The sequence below is a fragment of the Galendromus occidentalis genome, unplaced genomic scaffold (assembly GCF_000255335.2).
Source record: "Galendromus occidentalis unplaced genomic scaffold, Mocc_1.1 scf7180000077481, whole genome shotgun sequence".
NCBI lineage: Eukaryota > Metazoa > Arthropoda > Arachnida > Mesostigmata > Phytoseiidae > Galendromus > Galendromus occidentalis.
In genome coordinates, this window is record NW_003805469.1 from 506535 (window position 1) to 531712 (window position 25178).

At 50.6% G+C, this 25178-nt stretch overlaps 1 protein-coding gene across 1 annotated transcript; it reads right to left on the reverse strand.

Annotated features, from left to right (window-relative positions):
- Window positions 1–237: 237 nt before the first annotated feature.
- On the reverse strand, window positions 238–23918 carry LOC100903470 (polypeptide N-acetylgalactosaminyltransferase 13). The gene is made up of 11 exons (XM_003745352.2): window positions 23667–23918; window positions 2874–3209; window positions 2646–2760; window positions 2447–2512; window positions 2176–2342; window positions 1875–2082; window positions 1651–1758; window positions 1351–1531; window positions 906–1235; window positions 541–795; window positions 238–432 (listed from the first exon to the last, which is right to left on the reverse strand). The coding sequence occupies exons 2-11, from the start codon at window positions 3127–3129 to the stop codon at window positions 286–288; spliced, it is 1833 nt and encodes a 610-aa protein (XP_003745400.1). The 5' UTR covers window positions 3130–3209; window positions 23667–23918; the 3' UTR covers window positions 238–285.
- Between the last annotated feature and the right edge of the window lie 1260 nt (window positions 23919–25178).

Sequence of the window (25178 nt, forward strand, 5' to 3'; positions counted from 1 at the left end):
CGGAGGAATATACCAAGAGGAGGGTTTAATTCTATTCTGCAATCTACTCACGATCGGGAGGCAGCCGACGGAAGTCGATCTGACTTTTATTTTTCCTCTGTTTATTTCTCCTGATATACTTGAGTTAAAATAAATAATTGATACATTATACCGAATGTGAGTTTCATATCTACAGATCATTCATACAAGAATAAGATGAGTTTCTCTATAGCTATTTACAGATGACTACGAATCACGAAAGCCGCGTACGACGAATCTCACACCGGGCTCCCCATGAATCCCGACTCACACGGCTCGATTCCAGCCGGCTTTCTCCATGATCCAGCGCTGAGTTTTCTTGGGTGAGCATTTCTGAAGAGTCAGACCGTCAGGACTCGATTTCGACGGCAGATCCAAACACAGCCGACTCGATAGATGCATGATCGCCCCCGTCTGTGGAACAATTGAATCTATTAGGGCTCGGCGGAATGAGGGATGTTGATGAATACGACTGGGAGCTGGTGGAATATCAACTTGGGATATCTCGAACAGGCAACGGACCTTGACATCGAATCTCCACTTCTGCCGTTGAATCCCCTGGCAGGCAATCATCACGACATTGGTATCTTCGTAGCCCTCGGGCGAATCGAGACAAACCGATTCATCCGTCATCAGATATCCTTCTCCGGTCATTACGAAATACTGTCGCGCGTAATGAGTCACCGCACAATCTTCGAGCTTCACTTTCCCGATTGGTTGATGGTAACTTTTCGAAACGGGTCGGCCGAAGCATTTTTCCGCAGCTCGATTACGGATCTGTGCAGAAAACACGGTTTCGACGAGAGCTCCATCATTCGGCGAAATTGATGTCATGTCTCTGTTGCCATATCGAAGAAGCATCCAATGACCAGATATCGCTTACAAACCTTTCCGAAGAATCGATTCTCGCTGGGGAAGAAATTTTCTGGCCAAACGTTGGTCAAGTACCACGAGAATGGCTTGCAATGCAATCTGTCTCTTAAAGCTTTTCTTTTGGCGACATCCATTGTGGAGCGCAATTTCTTCGCTTCCGTGTTCATGTTGAAGTAGAATTCAGCCCAGTCGTCCATCCATACTTCGGCTACGCGAGCTAAATTAGAGAAGAGTATGCCTCCGACTCCTTTCGGGTGAGGGAAGGTGTACGGAGAGGAACGTCGAAAGACATGACCGACGTGCGAGCAAGGGACGATCTCGAGAGATCCGCCGCATTGCCATATCTGGAAAATTCAGCGCTCCGAAAGTCAATCAAAGCGCCTCGGGCGACTCCAGAGCCGTCACAGGAATAACTTATTACTATCGGGCAAGTATTCTTCAGAAATCCAGGAGACTCACCCGGAAGGACATTTCGACGTTTTCGCCGCCCCATATATCCATCTGCTCATCGTAAGCGCCCATCTCGTAGAAATATTCCTTGTCGATCGAGAATAAGCCTCCCGCCATCACAGGGGTTTTGAATGGTTCCGAGGGATCGCCATGTCGTTGTTTCAAGACGTGAGGACCGACCGGGTACCATCTATGGATTAGAAAAATGCTATTGCTCTGGTGGCTCCTCCGAGCACGACGCGGAGCAGATCGTCTATTTCATAATCAAGAAAAATGGATTCTCTTCAATCTTCTGGCGAGATGATTCACCTGAAATGCATTTCCCAGTTGATGGCACCCCAATGGAGCTCGAAGCTCTTGACGTAGGCGAAGGTGTCGTCGTGGATAATATCGATGATCGGACAAACGACTCGGGTTCTGAAAGTTTTAACGGTAAGCATTCGATTGCCGATGGCATTCTCGGGAGTCCGACGCCGGTTAATGATTTCCATTGTGGGATCATGTTGAGATTATCGCAGGAAATAGGGGCGAACCTGTCTTCTTTAATCCGTTGCAGGAGCGGTTCCAGCCAGCCGGTCGTGCATTCACAGTGCGCGTCCAGGAACGTCAAAACTTTTCCCTCAGCAGCTCGGGCTCCCATCAGTCGGGCTCTAATTAGTCCGCTGCGCTTCGGCGATCGAATGACTTTGATCGGAAAATTCAGTGAGCGCACGTAAGCGTCCAGGCTTCGTTTGAGAAACTCTGAAATTACATGAAGGAGAGCCGTGTTGATCAGACCTGTGCCCGCTCGACCGTCTCCCTACGAGTAAATGACCAGATGAGATCGTTTCCCACCTCTGTCACTCGCATCGTCTACCAGCATGATTTCCTTGACCAGATCACGCGGTGATCTGTTAATCACGGAGTGGACCGTACGCAGCAGCGTCGACCACGCTTCGTTATGGAACACTATGATCACTGAAGTGTCCGGTAAGTCGTAGGCGTAGCTGATGTTACGACACCTTGAATGATTGATGAAAGAAGTCGTGAACACTCAGTCGACGTATAGCCTTCATCGCGTCGTGATTCGTGACGAAGTCCTCTGGGAGACTCTCTCGGAACTTACACAGATTTTCTCGCGTCCGCTAGGGTCCTGTCTACTGAGATCTTGTCCGACACCAAGAGATTGAACCTAGAATTGAGAAAACTCACTTAGCGATGAAGTTCGTCCGGCAGCCGGTTCACTCCGCGGAAAAACCGCAATCCGATGCATCGCATGAGCTCTCTGAAGCAGTGATGGATAAGTGAACTTCTATCCCAATTACCTGTTGATAGAGTAGAGCATTTTCGATCGGACTACTTCTGATGGAAGCGGATAAACAGGCTGTCCCATGTTACCGGCACCTTCCAGAGGGTTATAGCTGTTCGCATTCAATACGGCTAGAAGAGGGAGAGATGAGCCTTGTTTAATGATTGATATATCTCTAACCATCGGAATTATTCCTTCCAATGAGCTAATTTGCTTCCGTTGGAGGTCTCAGAGGCTCGCTTACCTTCCGTGATGTTTTCCTTGGGGTCCCAAGGTAAGTCTTTCCCCATGTAATGCCCGACGATGACATGAATTCCTTTCTTGTCGATGTATTCCTTCTGGTGGTCGTCGTTGCGTAACCACTGGAGTTCATCTGGAGCGTTTGGTGCCGAGAACGACGACGGTCCGAATAAAAGTAGACAGGACATGAGTATTGACGCTCCGATGAGCGCCGGGAGTTTACGGGCTCTTCGGAACCATGAGCCTTTCAGGAAGAACATCACGAAGCTTCAGAACTCCCTCTCGTGGAGGAATCGGTTGAATCCACGCGGCGCCGAGCTAGCCCATAATGATCCTGGAACTTGAATTTTCGAAACCTTAATCGGGATATCGGAGGATGGCCATCGGGAAACTTAGCGGAGCTCTGATCGAAAATTCGCGATTATGAGCTATGGAAAAGTCACGGCGAACTCGCCGCGCTCAGCTCCCCGAGATCGAAAATCGATGTCATGATCCGACTGCTTGCGGGCCGAGGTATCATAAGCTTTCTCACGGTACAGGGAGCGGCCGAGCTTTGGGAGCGAAAACGAGTCCAATCATTGTCAACTTCCGATAAACCAATTGAGCTTGAGTCGATTTTCCGCCCAGCCTGATTTCCCCTAGTGTCGGAGCGTCAGGTTCGTACCGATGGCCCTCACTCAGGCAGAAGCGCGATGTTCGACTCCTTTCGCTACGATCGGGAGCCTGCTGGAAACGGAGACTGAGCGATCTTCGCGCGACTGACTAATCGGCGGACTCCAAATTGATCATCGATGTTTGTTTGGAACATTCGGTCCGCGAGTCCCTGTATCTCATTCGATCAACTACGAGAATCGGCAGCCAAAAATATTCGGCAAACAACTGTCAGAATGGGAGAAGCGCGACTTCTTAAGTCGAGCTTGTCCATCATCCCAGCGTCCAACGCACGACTTATCTGGCTGCCTACTGTGACAGGCAGATACTTCATTGCGGACACTCCCTTAACCAAGCCGTTTCCGAAGACTCTCAATCAGATCCGGCAAGCTTGATCCACCCCGGGGAAGTCAGAATAGCTTGGCTTGGCAGCGGAATGTGATTTTCGCGCATGGTTCGGTGGTCTGATAGAGCGAACAGGCCTGATCCCACGGCAGTAGCATCGATCTGCGCGCGTCAATCTCAAATTAATTGATATAATTATACCCTCGCTGGCGGGCCATGGTACCGATGACCCCTCCGTTCGTCGGGAGCATAGCCTCCTCGCACAACTCAGCGATAACGATTTCTGGAACCGACATTTTCCTCCCTGGGCTACTGAGCGAGGGCTGAAAATCGCTTCGGCGAAATCGAGGAAAGCGAACCTGACAAGATTCTGTTCCGATAGCCGCTCCAGAGCTTCATCATCGATGAACTGCTATTCCATCGCACTTGATCGATTGGCGAAGGGGGATGCGACTTTTTCGACTCGAACTGTTGTTTGTCAGAAAAAACGGATCCGTTCCTGGCTAGCAGCACACCATGACAGTCGTTCCGAATGCTTTGCTTTTCCACTCGCTTTCCATAAATCAAGCTGTCGGATGTAAACTGTGGGGGAGTTCCATTGAAGCACAGCGGTTGTTCCGTGACTTGCATGGATTCTGGAACTAGCCCTTCATGGCAACACATCATTGTAGTGACGCAAATTCAAATATCGAAGTTATCCAACGCTGAATGGATTCTGGCGGGTACTGTGCGAATCCTTCCCTCGAAATATTGTTGGCTTTAAAGGAGCGCTGTCCTCGGAAGATTCGAGCCTGATTCCAAGAGCAGCTCCAAAAAGCTTATAAACATGATAATGACAACCCTTGCCACTCGATGAAACGACGCTCCAAAATTACGGTGCTTGTTCCGCCATCCGATGAGCCTAATTCATGACCGAGTGTTCTACATAAGCTCTCCATCGCTCGTTTTCTATTCGTTCCCGGGGAAGCTGAATCACGCTCTTCGCAAGAAGGTTCATAAATAAAATTCTGGAATGACAATTCCACGGGTCATGGTGAGATGACTCCATGAAGATTGCCTCTCTTACCGGGATGTCGGGAGCGCCGGACGCGATGGCACTTTTCACTAAAACAAGCCCGGTGCTTGTCTGACACGACTCTCAGCATCAGAGATGTCGTGGAGATCAGATATCACTCCTGGCGATGAGCATCTACCATGTGCTGGCTCCAGGTCCTCGTGACTTCGGGCTAGCCGTCCAGTCAACATGGGAACTATCCTCCAACTTCTGACGGTGAAGGAACGTCCGAGCTTTGCTCCGCCTAATATTCGTCAGTGTGGGAAAGTCGAGCTTCAGGGCGCAGCTTTGTCGCATCATAACTTTTCTATTCATTTGAATAGACTTCCTTCCGAATCCCGTACAGTTCATCCCTTTTCAAGTCCATGAATGTTCACCGAGTGCCCAATCACCACTGCGAGAGCTCGCTCGACCGCTCACCACTGGAAGAAAATTACGGGGAAGCCGCGCTTGACTTTTTGAAAGGACTCTCCGAAACAACGCCGACAAAGCGCCGACATAGCGCCGGAACGGTGGCGTGGGATGTGATTCCCGCAGTGACACGGCTTGAAAAGTCTTATGAACTCCGCGGCTCCGTCGGCGGGTCGAGCTCGGGCAGCAAATGCGGGACTGGAGGATGTCGGAGTCCTCCAGAAGCGAGGTCGGATGAGGCTTTTTCATGGAACGCACTCTGATCCGTATGCAAAATGAGGCGAGCTCTTCCAGAGAGCTTAAGCCGCCACACCCGGATCAGGGGAACGAGGCATGTATGCCGACTGTCACAGTGCGACGCCGTGTGCGAGCCGTGTCTCGGATGCGTCGAGCTGTTTTTATTTGCACTCGGGGAATGATGAATGGCGGATTGACAGAATAATGCACAGCTGCCACAAGTTTGTTCGCCGTCACTCTTCCCTTCATTGGGCTTTTTTTCGGGGAAGAAAGGCACGTGCCGACCGGTGCCCTGAACTGACCCGATAGCCTTGCATCCGGTCCTCGGAGCGACGTCATTCTGACAGTCACTGACATTCACCAGAAAAATACGGCTCCGGAGCTCGATGTCGGAGCTGATCGCCGCGCTTCGTGGCTCGTGTTACTTATCCTGTTCTTCACGCTCATCGCTTGGGTTCTAGACGTTCTTATCAAAGCTCATGAAGACGAGTGTACCGCTCCTGTCGGGAATGGGGGTACGGCCGCATTGAACCCGAAGTTCTGAGGTGCGACCCTACGCAGATATCCACCGCACTTCGATTGATCTCCGATCGAGGCCTTGATGAATCGACTACGGCCCGAAAGTCGATGTGCGATGCGCCCCATCGATATTGTTCAGGCACGAAATCAGCGTTGCGCCGAGAACGAGGTAATCGGGTATGAATCTCGAGTTAGAGCATCATCAAGGTGAATTCACGAGTCTGCTCTCGAAAATCGTTTGATCAATCATCAAATTAGCGCATTTCATTTGAGTACGGGGATCAGATTCCGAGCCGAATTGAGTGATGAATTATCTAAACGCAGTTTGTCGTTCGAGCAAGAAGATTTTTTTGATCTGTGTTCGAGAAGTAATCCGAGTTTTTCAGCACGCGTGGCTTCAGACGCTCGTGGGACTCTTCGCGTGAGCGGAGACTTCGACGCGGCTTGAAGGGAAGTCTCCCTCCCCCACTCGAATTCACTGGATCATCCCACCGGTGATCACGTCGAATGCTGAGCGTGCAAGCCGATGTTCTCAGCGTGAGTGAGTCTGTAACGTTCAGAACTCGATAGCCACTTCATCTGACTGATTCGCTTTTTTCCGTCATCAACTCCTTCAGGGGCCGTGGATGCTATTCTGGCTGCCGCGGTATCAAAGCTCTGGATCTACTTTTGAAGAAAATGACTTTCGGAAGCGATTTTGAGCGCGCGATTCGGGAAAAAGCGCGCCTTCATCAGGGATTGAATCTTTCTGGTAATGCTCGTTCGGGGCAAGCCGGGCTTCCGCAAATGGGTTTCGGGGAGGAAGCTAGTCTGGAACCTTCCCAGCGCCGCCGACTCGTCCCGAAGTGCTCTTGATCTACGGAACCGAACCCGAGGGAAACGTTCCGAGATCCTAGAACCGTCCGACTTGCGAAACGATACCAGCGCTTTCTGCGATTTCTCTCTCGCTCGGTTGTCGTGGACCAATGCTGAAAAGGGCCCGAGGTTCACACGTCTACGCAGAGCTTCCTATGGCATTCGATTTCTCGTCAGAGCCCGAGAGACGATCACGCGCGAAAAGCAAGAAACCACGCCCGGAGCGTCTTGCCTTGAGTGAATTCGTACAATACGCCACGCGATGTCATCGCTGGGGTCACCTACATAAACGAGCTGGAATCATTTTGCAAAAGCAGCCTTCGGTCAGACACGAGATCTACCGTGGGGAAGGTCGCTACCCTTTCGGCGATCACAGAACTTCTTCAGCGGAACTTTAAGTCCGCGCTGGACGTCGCGATGCGGGCCCTGGCATTCGGTCATCGCACGGTCTTGGTGCTAACGTCGCTGATTCGACATCATGATGCAGAGCTAATCGCTTGTTGAGGAACTTGTCACAAAGGGATGTGGGCTACAGCGTCGACGGCAACAGTCACCCAAGACAAAGGGGTCTTTTGCCGCGGCTGCTGCCGTTCCCATTATCCAAGCTTACAGATAAGAAGACGGTCACGCTGTTCCTGTGCGACGGACAAAATCGCGAAAGGAAACTGAAGACAGTCGTGCGATGCTGCTGAGGCGCGGACAGGGAGTCTCGTTCACGCAGAAGTACAAGAGAAGCGAGATACCGCCGAAACAGGACGAAAAACTACACACAACAATCGTTTTATTAGAGGCGTACTTAGCACAGTGATTTTTCTCGTCGGCCGAATATCACATGTCACGCTCCCCGTTCGCTGCAAGTGGTGGGACGAGGGAGCTCCGAGAAAAATACTTGTTTGCCGAGACGAGCACCGCGAGGGTATCTGTTTGTCCGTAATTACGGTGAGAATTTTTTGGTTAGGAGCTGGCGCAGCACTGCTGATCGATTGCGCCAAGGGTCAACTCGGTTGATGTGTCCAGGTTTCGGAAGGATTATCGACACGTTGTCGGCTCGATTTTCACGGGGAGACGTATCCGACTCCATCAGTGCGACTTTACGACCAGCCTTTCACCGAACCTTCGAGGCGGAGGTAAATATATCTTATCGAGAATGCCAGCGACACGAAAACAGCGCGCTGAAGGCAGGCCACATATCCATTCAGCACCGAAACGGAAATATGGAAAGCGTGATCAAGGGAAGCGGAAGTTGTCAAGGGAAGCGAGGAATCGCCGGAGCTGGCTGCTCAAGATTTGACGAAACCGGGCGCAAACTCTGACCGCTCGGACCACCGACCCGCCGACCACCGTGCAACCCGACAACTCGACCGCATCATCAAATGTCCGAAATCCGGGTAGACAGGAGCGGGCCAGAATATGACAGAACGACGCCGACGATCGGGAAGAATCGAAATCTCATCAGAAGACGCTTCAAGAAAACGCATTCCCTATTCCAACATTCAATTGAACGACGCAGCGCTGGTCCGTTCCAAGAATACTCTATTGTTGGGGCCCGATTCTACAACGACGCCGAACGTCCAGCCGAAAGTGTGATATTATGGCCACGGCTTTCTGAAGTTTCGACACCGGTGCTCTTCCACGGGAATGTCGATTCCGTCAACACCTCGAACAGGAAAAGTCAACAGTCTATCGGCTGTGGGAACACTCCTGGAGAAACTCCCCAAGGGGAAATGCTACAGCGCTGGAATTCCTCTACGATCGCCGAAAGGGGTCGAAGTTCCAGAAGCCAAGCTCTAGTCGGTGTCGGCCCGATGACATTTTCACGGAACAAGGATTGAGACGTCGCGTCGCCGGCGTGTCGACTCATTCTAAGGGGTCTCGGCCCCTCTCCGGAAGCTGTTGAAGCCATCAGGTATCCGGACCGTGAACTGACGAGGGAAGTGTCGGAGTTCGACCCGTTGTGCTTTCGACGAAATTCGCAGAGTCGGTCCGCGTCAGCGTCTCAAACATGGCCATGAAACTCCCTGCAGCGGAAGAGCATTCCGAAGGAAATTATCCCAGTGCAGGGATCAGTGCGCGGCCGCTAGGAATCTAAAATGGCGGAGCGCTGCCACAGCAACTTTTGCCATCATTCCAGAGTCTTGAGTTCAATTCCAAGTCGGAACCATTTTTTTATTTTTTCTTCTCTCTTTTACTCATTCTTTATTTCGATTATCATTTATCAGAATATCAAAGAGGTCGACGGAGATTCAATTGAGCGATTTATTACTGAATATGAAGATGCTTGATGATGAATAGATGATTGAAACAGAATTGCTTCTCGCAATATGCACAGCGTACGAAAGATGAGTTTCCACAATGCGAACCACCTTCGCAATCGCGCACAGCCAAGCCGTCGAAGCAAACTTGAACGGGAGTCTTAAAGGCTTCGGGGGCTAGATCCATGTACCCCGCCTTCCTCCAAGAGTATTGGAGGAAGGGCTTGAAGCGAGCATTGCAGAACTGATTCCACACGACTTCAAGCACCAGAAGTATGTTAACGCGCGAACTGATCTGGAAGCTTTCCGCTGAAGCCATGATGTGCTCGTGAACACGCCGCACATAGCCCTTCAAGACGCGGAAAAAATATACGTCGAGAGGTTGAACAATCGACGTTGCACCCGGAGGTATGTTCCGGATGATAACTTCTTTGCCATCAGGCACGAGGCTCCTGATTGTCGAATGGTCCTTGAAACATGTCCAAGAGTCAAGAAGCAGGACGAGTTTCTCGGGCATGTCTTGTGTAAAGACGCATTCAGTGAGCCATTCCTTGAATAATTGTTTCGTCATGATATGCGACTTATGGCACTTCACCACCAGATTTGTCGAAGGGTTCGTGAAGTCGCGAGGAAATTTTCCGTTGGGCTCTGCGAGCACCACGAATAATTTCGGAGCTAACCTGCCGTCGGCGAAAATTATCGGAAGTACGGTGTAGGAATGCGTAGTCGAGCTCACAGCTTGAACCGAGCGCTCGACATTTCTGCAACCTTTCGGGGCGAACGAGCGCGCTGAATAGAGCTGCTTGGTGAATCCCGATTGGTCGGCGTTGACGATAGCGTCGAGTCCAATCGACTCTGCCTCTACGAGCGCGCGGAAGTCGCAGACGAACTCTCGAGCTTTCCTCTCCGTTCCTACGATGTTTGCTTTCGAACGTTTCGAGATCACCTTCGTGATTCTGCGAGATACTATGCGGTTTTTCTTCCGGAAGCGTTTGACCCAGCTCAAGGAGGCACTGAACTTCCGCACACCCATACTTCGACTATACCCGCGGGCCATCTCTTGCAGGTTTCTGTCATGTAAGGAGATGCCAGATTCCAATTTGTCAAAAACCTGCTCTCGGAGGCGTTCAGTGAGCACTTTCATCTGATTCCTGCGATCGATGACTGACTCCTTATCTTTCTCGAACTTTCGGAGCTTCTCGAGGTCGTGTTTATCCTTAATGAATCTGTGCTTTTCGTTCATAGATTTCAGACTTCGAGTGCCTTTTTTGCAACCTCGGTAAAAGGAGAGAGCTCTCCCCACGCGATCGATCGATACCGCTGTGTTTCGACTGAAAACTATAACGTTCTCATCTGATGGTGAGATCGATGAGGGCCGACATTCCTCATCAGGCTCATGCCCCTCAACCGGCCTATAATCGAGATCTGTGTCTGACTCGGGGTACTGATCGTTATCCTCCCAATCACAGTCTTCTCTCTCCGCGCCCTCTTGCCTCTGGTCTTCCATCACGTCAACATCGCTCTCGTCCGACGAATCGACCAACAGTGGGTCGGTCAAATTTGCATGATTTTCCAAGAGCTGCACGATGAATGCTACAAGGTTTTCGTCACCGGGCGTCAGAGAGGTCAGATCGGCGCCGGACAGGAATTCCGCCGGTGAAGACCCCGATGCCTGACAAAAATGAACCACTGTCGAAGTCAGGATCTTCCTTATCATCGTTGGGGCGTTTGTCGTGAGTGCAACTTCGTAGTCTGCCAGAAATAATTCACCCAGGTCGAAGATCAGAGTCAACTGCGCGCATGATCGCCCGAGAGAAGCGCAGACCCTGGAGTCGAAAGCGTTAAAGCCCATCGGGCCCTAACGTACTCCAACGGTCCGCACGAGAAGTGTTGGACAGAGTCACGGGCACGGCGAAGGTTAGCCCTGAATGGAATGCGAGGAGGAGGCTGCTTCCGATCCAACGACGGGAAACACACATTGTTGCACATTTTGATGTGCGCACGTTCGCACGATCGAGAGCCGATGGAACCTCTGTGCAGGTTTTGAAATAAGTTGTCACGCCAATAGTATCCTGATCTCGAAAGTTGTATTGAATAAATCCTGCGACTCTCTATACAAGACGTACCTGCGAAACTCTCGGAGGAAAGCTATGTATAATATGTACAAAGTACATCGCACCCGGGACGCTGGAGACTGCCTCACAAGTTGGCGTCGACGGTCTTGCTGTACGACATCGCGAGCATTCAAATGCGGATGGCGCAGAGCCATCTGTCAACGGCTATCCATGATGCGAGAAGCGATACTATTTCAATTCTCTTCGTGATCGACATCGAGCATCTCACCAATCAATACGCACCGAATCGTCGTCTGACTTCATACTCATCATTTTCCCCGATCTCCTGACGGGGAATGAACGAAATACTGGATAAATGAAGAATGGAACCAAAAAAGGGGAAAAATCCCTGGAAAAGACGGTCCCGGGCTGGTATCGAACCCGAGACGCCGAGACGATGGTCGAGCTTGCTATGAAAGTGCTCCGCCATTGAGGCTCCATAGCAACCACCAGCAACCTTCTTCTGGAAGGTTTTCCGCCACTGGAAAGTTGACATATTTACTCAGAAGGTGCCCGCCGATCCTCCCCGCAAAGCCCGTCGAAAAACCATGGCCCGAACTCAGACACTTCCCTCGTGAGTGAGCGCGACTTCATTCGCTCGACCATGGGGTATTCTTCGTTAGTCCAGAATCTTCAGATTGTCTCATGATAGCTCTCCGGGAGAGACTGAACACAGTGAGGGCAATAAATGGTTTTCCCTACCGAATGTGATGACTCTTGGGATCCTTCCCTGAGAATCTGAAGAATCAAGGAAGAACGGTTCCTCACCTCAGCGCCGCGTTTAAATTCCGTGATCCAGTGAATTCTAGCGTAGAACTACGCTTCAGCCCCCGATAGGTGAACAAGATGGGGTGCGAATCAACAAAAATTGTCACGAACTTCATCGTCGAAATCCTTTAAAACGAAGCATTTCATGAGAAAAATTCTCATGGTCAAATATATGGGACTGCTCGTGAGGCATCGTCAGAAGGTCATACTGAACTCGAAAATCCTTTCTCCGGGTTGAAATAGGCCATAATATAGGCTCGGGTTCATAATACTCGTGAACTAAGCATCCTAGCACAAATATCATGATGGCAAGAAACGTTCAGCTTCGGCAGTTTTGACCGGCTAGACGATAGCGGCTCGATTCCGTCGAATACTTTCGAAAAAGAAGGCGGTCTCACTCTCCGGATTTTGAATTTTGGTCAATCCTTCCGCGAGCAATTATGCTGTGGCAATTGTGGTTCAGTGGCTGTCGGATACCTGTCACTGGCCATCACACACTGGTCAATTCAATAAGTTTATTGAATCAGAGAAATGACCTCCTAGAACCGGGGCTTCGATCCTTTCGTAATCATTCCTCACTTCAAGCTGATTCAGCGCGAATTACGACAAAGAACGAAACTAGCACGGCGGATCCAGGATCCAGCGATCTATCTCCGATGAAAAACTGCGGCATTCTCTCGGCAAACCTAGGTACGTCGACGAGCTCAAAGAACCATTGTATTACTTGAGGACCGCTTCCTCATCAAGTGAAGCAACAATTGGAATCTACTATCACATAACCGTGACTGAGGCTGGAACGACTTCCGTCGAGTTGATCAATCGAAGACAGTTCATCGAGATCTGTCTAGCAGTGCGGTAGAACAGACTCGAGGTGTCAGATTTGGCGATAGTATCAACCTCATGCGACTGGTCTCATGATAGGCCTGATGCAGCGTCTGTGAAGGAGTAGGGGATGTCTCTATATATAAAAATCGCTATGCCGGCTAGTCGGCTCAACATCGTCGTCTTTTTTGCGTCTCACGAGCGGTACAATCCGCTCGATAGAGAATAGCGAGCAAGTTTACGCAGAGCCCAACGGGTCGAAACGGGAGTTCAATCGCTCTCACGCCTATATCAAGCCCGTTTAGTCTTGAGAGTCCGGAACTCAGGATCGGGGGCCAACTTCATACGGTCAGAATCGGGGTCTTATCGCTCTCGCGCTTATCGTGCCCGTTTAGGCTTGAGCTTGAGAGTCAGGGAATCGAGATCGGATTTATATGAGCATCATATCATATGCTCATGTTTGGAGATGAATCATCGGGGAATATGATGCGCAGGTAGGTAATTGTGATGTTTCGATGCGGGATGATTCTGATAATGCCCGAACTTCGGACATCAGAAATCAGAACAATGCTTCCGCGATGCGAAGGAGTATATAATGGTAAAACGGTCGAAATCAAGCGAGAGACATCGAACGACATCGAATTCAGTGTGGGACGATCATGAAGGCAGAATCACGGACAGAATAGCAGGAAACGAGCGAACGAAAGTACCGCTGATTATCATGACACATGTCCAAGAGGGAAACGAAGATACGTAGCAAAATTATGAGATCCACGGAGAGCACACCGTAAATCTCCGAATAGTGACCCGGCCATCCAGATTTCTATATCTTCAAATGCTTCCGAATTCGAGGGGTGGGTGTGTTCTCGATGTAGAGCTTGGCACTCAATGCATGATATCAATCGTCCCGAAAGGATGAAAGGACTCATCCAGGAGAAGATACCCGGGCGCCGACGTTCCTACGTCTGGCACTTCGGCTCCACCTCTTAGCTGACTTCGGAATTCGAGAGCTTCTTTCGGAGGGGGGCATCCGTTTTTCCATGAGCTCTGGCGGAGCGCCTTCTAATGGAAAGTTCCCACTATGGGAAGGGGCCTACTCTTGGGAGATTCCCGGCAATATGCTTCGAGCCGCAGCGAAGCGCGGCAGGGTACGCTAGTTATTAATTACTATTGGCCGTTCTGGGCACTGAGAATTAGACGCGGCGAGCTCGCGGCATCGGTGCTGGTCGAGCGAGGTACATTTGGTCCGGAACCGTGGCCGATGTTGTAATGATTAGCTCCCGTGATTTTCAACAGCGAATCGTTTCAAGGGAGAATAAGCCCTACTCCAAACTGAGGACTCAAATTCATATATGTCGGTGGCCTCCCAGCGATCGCGTAATGAATCGTCATTTCCAGAAATTTTCTCCCGCCTGCTAACGGATCACGGGCTAATCAAGTCGTTGCGAGAACTTCGATCAATTTTTCGTATTTAGTAGCCAACTCCGTTTCTCCCTCGAATTAATTCGAATTTCCTTTGGGTCTTGTCTCGGATTCAACGGCCCTACGGCCCCACGTCGATAGCCCGCCGGAGCACATCATCATTCTCTTGTCCTACCTCCTCTTGGCTTATCACCAGCTTGCTCTCGCTCTCTCCGCTCGCGCTGCTCTCGCTCTTGCTCTCGCTGCCGCTGTTCACGTTCTTCTTGCTCCCGTGCTCTCTCTCTTCCTTCCCGTTGAGCTTCCATCATGTTCGGGAGCCATTGCTCTCCGGACCGCCGTCCTTCCTCTCTGGCACGTCTCATGCCGTGAGCGAAGTTCAGGTCGGCTCCGCGTCCCGAACCTCCACCTGCTCCATATCCCGAACCTGAGCCCGAACCTGATCCGCCCTTGGATTTTTTGTTGCCCATGATTTCGTTATCGGTTATCGCAATTGAAAGCTTGATTGTGAGGGATGGTTGACTTCCTTTTAAAGACTGGCGTACCGGGTCGCATTGATAGAAAAGTATTTCCTCCGCGACGAGCGATGACCGTGTATGCTGAACCTGCCCAATCATTTGCCTCCTCCCTTAGTATCTGCCAAAGCCGTTCCTAGTTTTTCCCGGATACTGGCTGTTCTCTCTTTTTCGTCTCGTTGTATAGATAGACTAGCGTGCCCTGCCGCGCTTCGCCGCGGGAAAGAGGACGACAGCATACTGAGCGGATAGTTCCTTCGGGTTGGGCGGACTTAGTTTGTATCGATGAGTTTGTTATTATTTTGGTGAGAATTCTGTTGCCGATTCTAAATGGCTGAATATTTGTTTAGCACCGTCCATCTACCACCAGTCTTGGAATCATTCTCGATCCTCTTCATGCTCTTATTTACATAAGCCTCACGATTGTATTCGAAGTATTTGTGAGTGTTCGCTTTCCCGCCCATACCGCGTTTGTAAAATAATCATTGATCGCGCCCCAAAGAACCTGTGCCCAGGTTGAATGCCCTGGCTTGCCCCCCCTAGCTACGCCACTGGCTGAAGTTCATACCCAAAAGTGGAGGAATTTATGTTCGCCGTCTGGAAGGGGTAGAAGCGATCCCTCAAGATAGTAAATCTGACACTGCACCTCAGGAACCTCGAGCCTATACCTACATTCGGATGAAGGCCGTAATCATTAATCATACATCGAATCATGATAGAAACCCGCGCGACTTGGATCACGGCGCTGTGATCGCCTACATTTAGCGCGACGGTCTCTGCTACATGCTCGCCGGATCGCGCACTGGCCATCAGTCTCGTTTGAGCGAGCTCGCAGAGAAGGCCTGCAAAATGTTCGTCGTTCGTCATCCTCTTCAGATCGTGCATCGGCACGACGAAGGCGAGCCAACTCTACTCTTTGCATCCTGAGCTCAGGGGTCTCCTTGGATCTCGCTTCAGAGGCACGTGAGCTGTCATTTCTCTATCTCCCCTGACGCAAACTCCCCTGCTGACGCCTCAAACAGCGCTCGACGGTCGCGTATTCGCTGATCTCGGGGCCTGACCTCTCGCTCCATATCAATTTCGAAGGCGAGTGACGCTATGAGAACAGTCTTCCACCCGCAGGAGGTTTTCGTTCTAGTTCATTATCCGTGATTCTCGATCGAGTAGTATCGAACAGTCTCATCCATCATCAGCAACAACGAAGTTGGGGCAAAACACGTGAAATCGTTGAATGTGTGAGATCCAGAGGCGACATCTTCGGTCACGTGTGCCCAGTAGGTACCGGAGAGACTTCTGAATGTCCTCCCAAAAAATGCGGGATATGCGTTCAATAGAGAACCCGGAAGGGCAGCGCACGCTAGTCTATCTATACAACGAGACGAAAAAGAGAGAACAGCCAGTATCCGGGAAAAACTAGGAACGGCTTTGGCAGATACTAAGGAAGGAGGCAAATGATTTGGCAGGTTCAGCATACACGGTCATCGCTCGTCGCGGAGGAAATACTTTTCTATCAAACGCGACCCGGTACGCCAGTCCTTAAAAGGAAGTCAACCATCCCTCACAATCAAGCTTTCATTTGCGATAACCGACAACGAGATCATGGGCAATAAAGAATGCAAAGGCGGATCAGGTTCGGGCTCAGGTTCAGGATATGAAGCAGGTGGAGGTTCAGGACGCGGAGCCGACCTGAGTTGGATTGGTGAACATGATGGAAGCTCAAAAGCAAGGAAGAGAAAGAGCACGGGAGAAAGAGTCCATGCGACACAAGTGGATTTCTGCGGACTTCCATTCTCGATGGAAGTCAGAAGGCAATAATTTTTTTTGACGTGAAAACGTCTTTACATTTGCCTTGGTGACAGACCGAATGAACTTCGTCATTTGACCTTGAGAAGTTGTCCAACTTTGACGGCTTGTTGCCCCAGTCGCTCACGGCATGAGACGTGCCAGAGAGGAAGGACGGCAGTCCGGAGAGCAATGGCTACCGAACATGATGGAAGCTCAAAGGCAAGAGAAAGAGCACGGGAGAAAGAGTCCATGCGACACAAGTGGATTTCTGCGGACTTCCATTTTCGATGGAAGTCAATAATTTTTTGACGTGAAAACGTCTTCAAATTTGCCTTGGTGACAGACCGAATAAACTTCGTCATTTGACCTTGAGAAGTTGTCCAACTTTAAAGGCTTGTTGCCCCAGTCCCGCTTGTATTTTACCATAGCTCGGGAACGGCATTTTCATCAGCCTCACGTTCGTTGGGCGCGCTGTCTTGAGGCGCGCACGCGATCTATTCCGCAGAGCCCTCTGAAATCGCTGGGAATCCGAGAAATAATCGCTTCGTCGAGCTCAAATATCATACGGAATGGAACGCATCCGCGCTATACGGTGCACCGAAATGATGCCCACCAGCGAAGAATATCATTGGGTTGGAAAACATCGCGGATTTGACGCCCTCGGGATGACCTTAAAAATTTCCGGAACTACGAAGTCAATGCTCCGATTGGGCTATTGTAGGTCGTACACGAAGACGAAGCCTCGGTGCTAGTTTCCTAATCAATGGCGCGGCCGAAACGAGCGAGATTGAATCGTCGAAGCGACGTGACGGGCGATTGCTTCATCGGGCGCTGCTTGTTATTTGTGGAAGGCGCCGTGGCGCGCCCTCTTGTGGAACGATCAATAAACACTCAGTTTGATCTCGAACTCCGGTGCGTTCAGAGGTAGACATTACAACAAGGAGACGAAAAAGAGAGAACAGCCAGTATCCGGGAAAAACTAGGAACGGCTTTGGCAGATACTAAGGAAGGAGGCAAATGATTTGGCAGGTTCAGCATACACGGTCATCGCTCGTCGCGGAGGAAATACTTTTCTATCAAACGCGACCCGGTACGCCAGTCTTTAAAAGGAAGTCAACCATCCCTCACAATCAAGCTTTCATTAGCGATAATCGACAATGAAATAATCGGCAATAAAAAATCCAAAGGCGGATGAGGTTCAGGATATGAAGCAGGTGGAGGTTCAGGACGCGGAGCCGACCTGAACTTCGCTCACGGCATGAGACCTGCCAGGGAGGAAAGACGGCGGTCCGGAGAGCCACGGCTACCGAGCATGATGAGGCAAGAACCAGAAAGAGCCCGGGAGATGGAGTCAACGCAAGATAACAGGATTTCTGCGAACTTGCATTTTCGATGGAATTCAAAATTTGCTTTGGACGTGAAAACGTCTCTAAATTTCCGTTGGTGACGGAGCTAATGAACTTCGTAAATTGACCTTGAGAAGAACACTGCACCAGAAACGATGCCCACCAGCGAAGAATATCATTTCAGTTGAAGAGCGTGTCGTTTCCACGCAAGGGTTGGAAAACATCGCGGATTTGACGCCCTCGGGATGACCTCAAAAATTCCCGGAACGACGAAGTCAATGCTTTAATTGGGCTATTGTAGGTCGTACACGAAGACGAAGCCTCGGTGCTAGTTTCCTTATCAATGGCGCGGCCGAAACGAGCGAGATTGAATCGTCGAAAGCGACGTGACGGGCGAAAGCTTCATCGGGCGCTGCACGTTAACGGCCGAAGACATTAATCGCTCAGCCTAAACGAGCGTTCATTTAATACAGGGTGGTCATTTTTAGTCGGGACTTTTTTTCCCTCCCCTCGTCCCGGCCCTAACTTTTGAACGGCTCAATGAAACTATATGAAATAGCCCATATAAGCTGCGCGAGTCTTCTGTGCATTGTTTCGCTGTCGAATTCGGGATCGCTGCAATCTGTGATAATCAACGGCCACGGTCGTGATCTCGCGCGGCTTTTCGCTTTTCAAAATGGCTGATGCCGGTGGATTCCGATCGTTGGAAATCCGAGAGCGCTATCGCTGGGAAGCATGCTGAGAGGCTGGAGCGCGCGCTTGAACACAACATCAGCGCTCCCGAGCGGTATTCCGCGTTCCTCGAGGAGAATTTCGGGATGACGATCTTAGTAGGAAAAAAAAACGGCGGATCGCTGACCCCCGGATCGGGTGAATTGGCTCTTTTTAAGCACTTTTAGCCATCATGAAGATTTCCGAATTCGGCTTCCCTGAGGAGTTTTCAAACCAAAGTTTACCCCTTTCGCGTTTCCCCCAGGAGCATGGTACCTGAATTTTTTTATGGCATACCTCCGCCAGGTTGTCCTGCGTCGAACGCAACCAGGTTGAGCCCGATAGACCAAGCGGTCGCTGAGAAAGAGGCGTTTTCGTGGAGCAACGAGAGATAGGTGACCGATCATTTCCAAAACGCCCGCAACAGGCGACGTTGGCCAAAATCGTCCCCGCTAGGGACGAGATTGTGTCAGTCAGGGCGAGAGCTGTTGATTGGCGGGTTATTTCATATAGTTTCATTGAGCCGTTCAAAAGTTAGGGCCGGGACGAGGGGAGGGAAAAAAAGTCCCGACTAAAAATGACCACCCTGTTTACGGGCGCCGAGGTGACCAGGGACGGAGCCCCAACATTCATAAGTATTTCGTCAGATTCTGATGCTCAAGATGGGTCGTCGTCTCCGTCAGAGCCACGGACTATCGAGGCTTGTCCGGCAAGTATAGATCAAGACGATGTCGCAGTTACAAGAGATCCTGAATTATCTCAACTATGGCGACGCGCCACAGCACTTTCACAAGTACCTAAATACATTCATGGACGATGAATTCGGTGATGCGATGTATGCGACAGTTTATGGTTCGAGCGCGACTCGAAGATGGCATCCTCTCAGATAGCGATGTTTTTGAAAGACGTCCTCGCAGACCATGTGAGGGCAAACTTCAGATTATGCTCCAATTGTTTCAAGGTTTGTCGTACTAATAAGATTCCCTCCATGAGTAGGAGCAACGGGCATAAATACCCTGACGGTCCAATGGATCTACCCAGTTTCGACCGAATAACCGAACGACTCATTCCACCTTCCATATGCCTTTCATGCGGATTCGTCGCCTTCGCCATGGAGGCTCTCAAGGCGTTGTTGGCCAGATTATCAATATGCCGGTCGGTATAGATACTATGGAGCGGTGTCTGCCGCGGTCTCCTGATGACGAATACGCGTTCAATGTCAATTATCATTCGAATGCACTAGGGATCACGGCTCAAAACGGATTTGGGTGACGTTTTTACGCCATCCCACCGGTAGTACGTTAGGACTACCTGCTGTTTTTTTTTCAAAACATTTTCACGGTACAAGGATTGAGACGTCGCCAACGCAACGTGCCGACTCAATCTGACGGGTCTCGGCCCCTCTCCGAAAGCTGTTGAAGCCATCAGGGGCGTGAACTGAGTGAGCGCGACGTCATTCGCTCGACCAAGGGGTATTCATCGTTAGTCCAGAGTCTTTAGATTTTCGATGATAGCTCTCCGGGAGAGACTGAACACAGTGAGGGCAATAAACGGTTTCCCCTACCGAATGAGATGCTTCTTAGGATCCTTCCCTGAGAATCGGAAGAATCAAGGAAGAACGGTTTGTCCCTTCAGCACCGCGTTGAAATTCCGTGATCCAGTGAGTTTTTTTAATCAACCCGACGAGAACAATTTGCGGCGGACATCTCGCATGATGCCGTTAATCAGCTCGGGGTAGGTAATTGTAACTTAGCTGATGGCATCAACGTTATAGGGACGCTAAACTAGTTTTCGAAGACGCCTAATCCCACTTAACATTCGGGCCTTTCTCAGCGGAGTATCCTTCCGAGGCAGCGCTTCAGGAACATGCGGCTGATAGGATCAGTCTCGTGCCCTGTCATGATCTCTGCTTCTGAATGTAATCAGCGTATAAGTTCTCCTATCCTGATGCCAATCCTCCCTAATGATTTGCTGAGCCACTCAGATGCGGCAAACAATAAGTTTCATTCGGATATCATCCTACCGATTCTCTAAGGCGAGAGCTTCACCATTATTCTGATTTTCTGAAACCACTGACTGATTGTGAGGAGTTGCAGAACGTGGGAGACCTTCCGCGCCGCATAGTATTGTGAAGAAACGAACGAGTCAGTAGTTGTGGCACGGCGACTGAATCATAGGCGAAAATCGCCAAGAACAATGGTGCGCCCGCTCTAGGAGCCAATGGTGCTGACTGAGATATTTCATGGGTCCGATGCTTGCTTTGCTCCTTGTTAGCTCCTAATGATGCCGAATCTGGAGACCGCGTGCGGCAGCCTCGGACGTATTGCGTAGAGAATTCGGGAGCGATTGATAGCGAGAGAGTGGATCTAATTAGAGAGCTCGATGATCGCGCGAGGCATCACCGCACCTCACAACACCTGGTCGACGCGGAACACGCGATCATAACCTGCGATTCCCAGAAAGCACTGAGAGCTTCCCGACTCGGGGAATTCTCTCAATCATTGAGCTCTCTTCGATTATCCTCTCTGGCTTCCGAGTTGCCAGTCAGACCGACATTTCGACAAAGAGCCAGTCCTTCGCTCACTCCATCCATCCGACTATCGGTAACTCTGGCCCAGTGCTGGCGCTCCGAGACGATACGACGCAAGCTTTCGACCATGATGAGCGAACCGGGACTCGAAGGTCGAGGGAATCAAGGTCTCGGAGCCCGAAGCAGAATCAGCTGCTGAAGACCGACGCCGTGCCGTGTGATCCCGGAAGGAGACGAAGAGGCTTCAGGCCTCTCCCAGCGTGGGAGCACTTTTAAACTTGGAATTTCGTTCTCGATTCCCTCGCGATCCGTGAGCGAAAGACGTCTGAGCTCGCTGAAGTTAGCAAAGTAGACAAGAGAATGTGGAAGACATTTCGACGGACCTGATTACGCGCGGATCTACGTTTGAACGTCAGATACGGGAACAGCTCTCATGTTTTGGACAGGTGCTCGTCAGATTTCAGTTGAAATCAGCTGGCGTCGGGGAACGGCATTCCTCGTATCACATCGATGACTTCTCCTCCTTCAGTTTTTGAGCCGGCAACGAAGCGGTCCGTCAAGTCGACGCGAGGCTGACGACTCCTCAAATAGACAGTCGTCAACTCGTTGTTCAGACTAGCAAGATTCACCGAAGTGTCTCCTCGGATTCCATGCTCGCAGCGTCATCACCGGTGTTTCTCGTTCTAAAGGGTCTCCTCATGCCAGGAAGTCCCTGTTCTTTGATTCAGCTCCCGAACGGACGAATCTCCCTCTTGGAAGCTCTCTCCGAAGCACGGCAGCGCGGCATTTTTATCGCCGCGAGATGAAGATATCTGTGCATCGATCAACCTCTCGGCGCCGACATCGAAGCAGACTTATCCGCGTACTATATGTTTGAGCTGTCGAGCTTCGATCACTGCTACTCGAATGACTTCTCAGGATGTTCCAATGGAATATTTCAAAGACACTCCCGAGACCTCGAGGTCACGAATATCAGGCCTCACTGATAACTCGCGACCGATCCGTGAAAACCCTGTGAAAATGCACTGGCTTGCCGGTACGCTAGACACCATCCAACGATTTCTTAGTCAATTGACCCGATGCGGATTGACCTTGCGGTCCTTGTGAGCCGCACGTTTCATCTTCATCGACTATTCAATGATGTCGGGTCGATTTTGAACTGTAAGCGGTGCCTCACTGAATTTTCCGCCTGGTGAAACCATTTCACGGGACTCACATTGCGAGAATATAAGAGTTTTTGAGGAGATTTTCTGTAGAGGGAGGGTCGCTCACGGCAAAAACGCCCGATTGAGGACACACCGTCACAAACTCATAGGTACGAGTTGCAGCCCCAGGATTCCAGAGAAACGCTCCCGCGGCATGCCAGAAATGGAACACAGGTCGAGTAACGCTAACGTGGGAGTTCCCGACGCTGTGACGTTTAGTGAGTAAGACGGCTCCTGGCTCGGACCTGAATAAACGTTTAGTTTTCTCTGTCAGATGACAGAGCTGAGAGTCGCATTGAAAACTGCTCGTGTGTTCTGTGGCGTTTTGTTCGATTGAACTCGGCATGACCGCCCTCTGACCCTTTCAGTCACATGTCGTGAGGTCTTCTCGGCGGGGCCGAAACTTGAAGAGGTAGACGAGGAGAGAAAAGTTTTCTAACGTCTTATTTTCTAAGTAGTACGCTTGTAAAAGCTGAAGAGCGGGAGGTTGTGTCGTGCTTTCTTTTTCTCGTTTGATGATGACCGCTATCCGAGCCGCCTTGTCCGACGAGCGGGCGTACCGCGGGAGGCTTTTTCCTTTGTTTCTTACTCACAATGCGTTGGCGACGCCCTCCCACGGCGAGCGATGACACAAACAGTCTCGCCGGGAGAGAATCTCAAGCTCGACAGCGGGGAAACTGACCGGTACCTGCGTGGTTTGATTGCGAAGATCGGAATCGCATTCTTGGACGTGGGAAAACCGTTCTCCCGCTTGGGGAACACTCGATTTCTGTGAGAAGCAGCCGCGCGGGACCACGAATACAGTCATTTGTAAGCCGTACTCGTGTAATTTCGTATCATGATGATGGACCATGAGCGGCAATCCGACACTCATTCGAAGCGGAGAGAAAACATCACGGCCTTTAGGCGATGATTTGAGCCGCGGTTTTCGGCAGGAGTGCAGAACACTCTGATCCGGTAGTTGGACAAACAATCAATGCCGCTCGTGGGCGTCTCGAAGGATTTCTTGCTTCAGAAGTGGGTGGCTGTCCCCAAAACATGTATTCCGAAACTTAACAAGCTGTCATATCAGCAGAGAAGTCGCTCAGCTGCGGAGTTCTTCTCGTTCGATATTGGGGAGCCTGGCATCGATTCACGGAATTGGCACTGCGTGAAAAGCATCGCGAAACGTCGAGCGATAATTGAATTCGTCCACGAGAGCTCTGCGGATCCATCCGTGGACCGACTCGCTAGGGTCGGAGATTACGCCAACACTCACCGACGAAGTTCCGACAGTTTCCCGGGGTGACGCATTGCCGATCCGTTCCGTTTTCGCCGCATCGAGATTTTAATCCTTGGCACTACGGTGTGTATAGCACGAGCGAACGCTCGGATAAAAGTCAAAGTTGCAATGGAGCAGCCACTCCTAAACGATCACGGCGAACAGAATACACCCATCCATTGGCGCAACACACGATCACCACCATGTACGGACGCTCGCGTCGACCGAAGGGCGTCTCAGTCGGTTCGCGCGCGACCGATGCCGGTCCAGCCGAAGCCGAAAATTCAGCGTCTGGCTCCAGACGGAAAGGGAAATCCAACTTTCGCGAGACAAGCAGACAACCAAGCAGCGAACCAGTGCCAAGGGGAGTGGGTAAAGAGGAAGGAAAGAGGAACACGGAGGCGATGGTCATGATTCTCGAGCAGATGATGATCATCATGCTGAAGATGCCTCAAGCGCAGAAAAAAGACGTCCCTCCGATCAGCTGATCTGTTCCGTATCCACATAGATGCGAGTCTGAATATGATGGGTCGTTGTCAACCTTGCCCGGAAACTGTTTTTTCTCGGGGTTTCGTCCTCGGTGCAATTACGTGGAACGATTGCCACCCTCATGCTATTCAAGTATTGAATCTATCTGTTGTATATCCTGTTGTTGACCCTCGTTGGTGGCATCTGATATCTGAATTGATTACTCTGAAATTTAAGAGCTGCGGATAGAGATTCGTAGAGAGGTAATGAAGCAGAGTGGAACATCGAAGGCGGTGTCCTCGGAGCATTTGATCCAAATATCTCATTATTCCTGATGGCGCGCGACAGTTTTGCCTTTGTGAGCAGTGTCCAGTTCAAAACGTCGAAACGAGCCTCAATTTTCAGCGGGGCTGGTTGACTTTCAGAATCGCGGCGTCGGGAGGATGTCTGAGCTCCCCTTCACATCTCGCAATATTCGTTGCAGAAGCTGAGTGGGCTCCCAGGGAAGGACCGGCTGGCTCAAAGTGATTGGATCCGGCAGAGTACACATCTATCGCGTTTCGCAGGTCCTAATCGCCAGCTGCTTGCCAGGTATTGCCTTATTCTAAAATTTATTCTGTCTCGTAAGAACTAATCTCTGGTTCTTCATTCCAGATCCGTTCCGCCGGGAGAGCGGAATCCTATGCGAAACTCGACGTCGAACAGAGATGAGCCGAGATTCACATCGATCTCCGACAAGGAGCCGAGAGCTTTTCCGTCCGGAGCGGTTCTTCAATGGGAGCTCGGCGACTCTCGCGGCTCTCACGAGTAATGAACCACTCAAGACTGCACAAAACGTTAAGATCTCATATATCCAGACCCACGGTTCATCGAGTCCTTCCTTCCCATGTAAGTATAAGATAAATAAAAGAATAAATGTGCGCTCCGCACCTTACCACCATTGTCTCAGCTCGATTTCCGGCCAAGCCTCAGTGATAGAAGAAAATCAAAAAATTCCATAGGCTTTTGTTTGCTCATACGCATTCTACTCATCATCTGCTA

What these genes read in the sequence shown, in the direction of transcription:
- LOC100903470 (XM_003745352.2), bottom strand. Translation starts at nt 3,129, where the DNA reads ATGTTCTTCCTGAAAGGCTCATGGTTCCGAAGAGCCCGTAAACTCCCG. An exon ending in ATGCTCTACTCTATCAACAG is followed by an intron (nt 2,513 to 2,645) that starts GTAATTGGGATA and finishes TCTCAATTCTAG; the next exon opens with GTTCAATCTCTTGGTGTCGG. An exon ending in AACTGGGAAATGCATTTCAG is followed by an intron (nt 1,532 to 1,650) that starts GTGAATCATCTC and finishes TCTAATCCATAG; the next exon opens with ATGGTACCCGGTCGGTCCTC.